The following is a 5,627-nucleotide window of genomic DNA, read 5'->3' on the forward strand; positions in this document are numbered from 1 at the left end:
ACCGTACGTACTACGTAATAACGTAACCAACCACACTACTACTACTACTACTATATATATATATATATATATATATATATATATATATATATATATATATATAATAAGTATAATATAGTTAGTTAGATATTAATCAAATGTTGGTTGCTTCACTGACTTCTGTTCGGAGCTCCGTACCCAGCATACTCATGCCCATTGCGGCATTGATAGGAGCATCCCGAACCATTGCACCTCACAGACTCGGTATACCATGCGCATTGGTGTTTGTGTCAGTGCTCATGTGTGTATCTACGGCTTCTTTTACATTCACTCCAGCGCTCTGCCAGATATCGCTGTCTTCACCCATAGACATGTCAGCCAGTTGTGTGTCCGCCCCCGTGTCGTCTAAGTTATTACCATCGACAGCACCTACAAACCCACTGGTCTCCGGCACCTCCATCGTATCCTCGGTGGCCATTACATCCATACTTGCTCCCCCTTCTTCTGTATCTAAATCTAACTCAATGTCTACATCATTGTGCGTGTTCGTGGTCACGCCTGTGAATCGGTTAGTGTTCGTCGAGCTGTCGAGCTGTGCTGCCGCCTGTGTGGGCACAGAAAGTACGGACGGTGTGGTGATAGACATGCCCCTCGGTGTCTCGTTTAAAGACTCGTTATCAGTGCTTGGCGAGGTGGGGGGATTGCTGACGTGCGATTGTTGTTGTACTATTAGCCGTTGGTGTTCGGCCGGATGTCTATTGGCGTAATTAGTAATGAATTTCCTGTTGACGATACAGACAGAGAAGATATCATCAGTACAAATGTGTGTGGGGGAGTGGTTTGAATAGTCTCTATCCATGCGAGCCTACACATCGACAGTATTGCAGTATTGTACAACGCATGAACGAAGATAAGGGTATATGTACCGAGCATTATCGCTCTCACATTGTATAGTAATATCGATAATGTGTTTCACAATATGTTATGTATGCTGTCAGCTATGATCACAAAACACACCTATCGATACTGTACACATTCGCGTATATCTGTGCACTCGATATAAATTGATCCGAACTTTCCTATACGTATTGAAGCAGAAGCTTATGATCGCAAACGCATGCACGAAGATCAGCGCAACTGAGATACTAGAATTAAAATACAATTCATACCCGAATACGTCTGTAAATTCGACATTAGCGATGGTGCTGAACAAATCCACTACTAACGAGTCGATCAACACCGTTGTAGAACTCTGTAGGACAGCGGTAAACACCAACGAGGAAGTTAAAAATTGTGAAAGATAGGCTTTTATTTTTTTTACGACGACGCTTGTGTGGCTGCATATCGTGAAACTAAGGATATAGGTTTCCAGGTATCCGATAGATTAGAATTCAACTTGATCTTGACAACGCCTGTGCCGTCACGGCATACACTAACAACACTGACGACTGATCAACTCCAGCACATACGACACCAACATGCTTATAGAAATCAAACGCATCGGTACGAAATTGGAAAGGTCGCTAAAAAAAAGCCATAAATGTGACACGATCGTAGGGCCAATCTTCATTGATTAAAAAAAGCGACAAAGAGCAATGAATGAATATAAAAACGAATTCCAGGCCGCTTTTACAAAACACGCAGCTCCAAACATGAAGAAGGAAAAAATCTTTGATTAGAACATACAGTACCTCCATAACGAGCGCTCTATCATTTCGTATATCGTCAGGCCATACTTGACTACAACATCTGATGTTAAAAATTCAACGAAGAACAAGGCATACCTCGACCACAGTATCCAGTACATCAAGGATCGCCGAGTGTACCATGTTATACCACGGTCCATTTGCAATCAATGCCTGAGTTAGCCGGATCAAGATCTTATTCTGCAAATGAACCCCAGTGAGAGTGAGCGGTGAGATACCTTCAATTAGTAAATTATACCTACCTATGTATATATATCGGAACCAGATTCACATGTATTCAACATGAGAAAAACCTGAATTCGCATTTATATTCAGCTGAGCTATTCGCATAATATATATATATATATATATGTGTGTGTGTGTGTGTGTGTGCGTGTGTGTGTGTGTGTGTGTGTGTGTGTGTGTGTGTGTGTGTATGTATATGTATGTATATATATATATATAACTCATGCGTCAGTGGAACCTGGTTAGCAGTTGACCGGCCATCGATGTAACAAAAGGCATCAGCTATCGCGCATAATCACTAAAAGCTAAGTTTAGTTCAGGTCCGACTAACTATAAAACTTATACTCAGAGAATCTTGTTGATACAGCATTCACTAACCTCAACCAGATGTCTATTGTAGAATCCGTCTTGCATACCCACAATCGGCCTCAGAAACCTCACAGCACCTGCACAAAATAGAATAATAATTAAAGACTATACGATCAGGATAGATCCTATGAGTTATGCTGCCCATACGGTGATGTATCAGATGACAAAATAGATGTCACCAACAATTCGTGCGCAAATAAGACTAACTATTTTGTGACAGTGCTGACTTACTGCGTATGTTGAGATGTATCAGAGAAACCACTGAATGAGAGCGTGATAGAAAACCTTCCCCGACGAATACACGCACACACGCTGTACATGCACAGCTAACGAATTTGTCGATGAAAGGGTGATAGAAAAAAGCGGAATTTCCTCAGAAACCCGGCCCAACAAGTGAGCCCTCAACGAGTGTTTAGTGCACTTACAAAGTTTCAGCAGGGTCTCTGGCGATGATAGGTAACTCATAGCCTGTTAATTGTAAGTGGCAAAAGCATGATCAGATTTGTGCAATGCAAGTACACACTTCACCAAATAAAATCGAAAGGTCAATCAAAAGAGTATGGACATGACCGCTCAATCAGCAAGAAACTTTCCAAAGCAACGTTACTATACGGTAGCTATTGAGTATTCTACCCTAATTACCTTGACAATTAGGAATTCTCTGAGCACTCGATTCCTTAACTCATAGCCATGCCGCGTGACGAAGAACGTCAACAACTCAATGATTATTTGTATAGTATTTGTTCTACATTCGGCTTCCTCCATGCTCATATCCGAAGGGCCCTGGTAAAGATAAAAGTAGGTAGAGTATGAAGCACATATATAACATACGCAACGCAATAGCTGATATATCAATGCGCTCTCAATGTTTGATGCGATTCAAATTTAAGTCGGAGTTAGAGTATGCAAAGCTAGTCGTCAAGTATGAAATTTGTTACTAGTCAAAATTAAAATGCAATAAGCACAGCTGTGTGTAAAAGACACCGTCTTTGAGATAGATATTTAGCTTACTTTTGAAGTGAGTAAGAGGTGGTTATAAAGATTATAAATGTGCCAGCCTCGAGCGAGTAGGGCACTCTATGCTCGAGGGGTGGGGTGTCACTGCCCCCAAAGTCTGTAGGTGCTTATGAAGTCTTTAAAATCCGAATCGCTGTATATGTTGTTTATCCTCACACATGTCTCAACAGAGCCAGAAACATACAAACGCACATATTCGCAAGTAGACACTCGCTTCTTTAACACCGAAAAGTTTACCTACCGGTGTGTACTCTTCGAGCGGAGATACCAGCAGCTCGAAGCTATCGTTATAAAGAATACTCTGGAACGATCTTTTATCAGTAATCTGTAATCGAGGAGCGGTAAACGAGCGTAAACAGCGCATATTTTCGTAATATGCTGAGCAGTCTGAAAAGGCGCACGAACCCATCTGGGATTTGGCTTAAAGCACAGTAACACTCAGGCTGGTCCAGAAAACTCTGTTTAATCCGCTACCAACCCATTTTAGCACGGACCCCCGGAATATATGCAGATTGGGAACAGAAGAGTTGAAACGTCCACACGCCACACAACAAATTTCAAAACGAGACACTAGCGTACGTACCGACCCTTCCATCGCTGTGCTATCGAACAGACTCTTGAGAATCTCTGCACAGAGAGCCTTTACAGACCCATCTGAGTCGTGCACTATCCTGTGCACAATCACTCGCAATAACATGCTGTTCCTCAGAGCATCCTTCTCCTCTCCCGCAGCGTGTTTGGTGTATGTTTCGTATTGGGTGCGCACGAGTTGCCTGAAGGCTTCGCCATCCATTATCAGCAATATGTGTATGCTGTCGGTGGCGGCAAGTCGGGTCTCGTCGTCGGGTGAACTCATACAAACCGCAATTATATCCACTGTAAACAAAAAGAGAGCACAGGCAATTGTAAAATCAGGACGAGACAAGTATAAGTGAGCGAGGAACCTATGCAGACCACAGTTATATGCACTGCGAACGACAAATGTCACGATGGAAGTGTCGAGCTCAGGGAGAGATATGTATAGACTGGGCCAGCCATTTGACAACGAATGAATGAGATAATGGATGATGTGGCTACAGGCATTTACACATTGTGTTGTGGTGAATGACGCCGGTTTAATTGCGCAATGAATAGCCGAGAGACAAAACACAAAAGCGGTGTGTGCACATGGTGGGACTCAAGGACCATTAAGGTCGGGTTGTATTCGAATGTGCATAAACTTGACGGCAGCAAGCAAACAGTGCTTGCGCGTGGTAGACACGATGTGCAAGTGAAAGAATACCTAAGCCTGCTTCCATCAGTTTCGTTCGGACATTTAGTCGGAAGGCTGCTTCGTGCGAATGTGAGCACATGGCCAGGAGGTCGCGTATAGTCAGAGTCAGGTGGCGCTTCTCCTCTAAACTGTACACCCTGTTCTCCGCCACCTCGCCCGTATCCATGCCATTATCTCTCTCAGTCTCCGTGGGCAGACCTGCTGCTCCAGAGCTCTCTATACTGTGCGCTGGTGTGTGACTTGTGTGGCCATTGGTGGTGGTGGCACCGTATGTTTGCCTACAGATGGCTCCTGTCCCAGCGGTCGCAAGCGACTTGTGCGGTGTACGCAATACTTTGAACACCGTATCGATCCACGCCGATTCTTCCTCGACGATACTCTTAGCTATCTCACCTTTGTTGAAGGCAACGAAATTACTTGCCATGGCGTATATTGAGTCGATGAGCGACTTAAATAATATGGTATCTGCCAGATACTGTATGCGGAAGGTCGTCAGGATGTGTTTCACCAGGTTCTCGTCCTTGAACGCGATGGGGAGACGCGGCCTGACTAAGAGTAGAGCCTTTCTGTGTTGTATCCTTACGTGCAGCTGTATGGGAAGATGTAGTTAGAGAGGCGGAAAGCACTGAGGTTCGATTGTGTGGGAATAAATGATAGCTTGCAAAATTGAGATCTCAAGTAGAGTGGGTTGACTTTTACGTGCGATTGTGTGGGAAAATATGGTAGCCGATGAACTAATGTGGAGCGTATGTGATCGTATGGGAATGAGTGGTAGCAGGTGTAAGTTCAAATGTTGCGTATTTAATCTATAGTATTTCAGCAAGGCACCCACATGTGGTAACTACACGACTATCCTCCTGTGAAGTACATATCAAAGAACAACAAGTGCGAGCTCTCTTCGCGACACATTCGATATCGGTTGAATGAGTACAGGTGGTGACAATCATGTTAGGGTGTAATATTCGCCCAATGATACACTACAGATGGCTCAGATCTCTCAAATTCCTTAATGTATCGCCAAACCGGAAACAATCAAATGTTTTTTATTTGATAGATGT

The 5,627-nt window shown here is 43.5% G+C and overlaps 1 protein-coding gene across 1 annotated transcript; it reads right to left on the reverse strand.

The window, feature by feature from the left end:
- Window positions 1-117: 117 nt before the first annotated feature.
- SARC_01649 (hypothetical protein) lies at window positions 118-5,162 on the reverse strand. The gene is made up of 9 exons (XM_014304598.1): window positions 4,579-5,162; window positions 3,880-4,172; window positions 3,538-3,621; window positions 2,922-3,062; window positions 2,705-2,747; window positions 2,289-2,356; window positions 1,764-1,865; window positions 1,149-1,231; window positions 118-761 (listed from the first exon to the last, which is right to left on the reverse strand). Exons 1-9 carry the CDS (start codon window positions 4,991-4,993, stop codon window positions 233-235), a joined length of 1,758 nt encoding a protein of 585 aa, XP_014160073.1. The 5' UTR covers window positions 4,994-5,162; the 3' UTR covers window positions 118-232.
- Window positions 5,163-5,627: the final 465 nt, after the last annotated feature.

This window comes from Sphaeroforma arctica (assembly GCF_001186125.1).
Source record: "Sphaeroforma arctica JP610 unplaced genomic scaffold supercont1.68, whole genome shotgun sequence".
Classification (NCBI taxonomy): Eukaryota; class Ichthyosporea; order Ichthyophonida; genus Sphaeroforma; species Sphaeroforma arctica.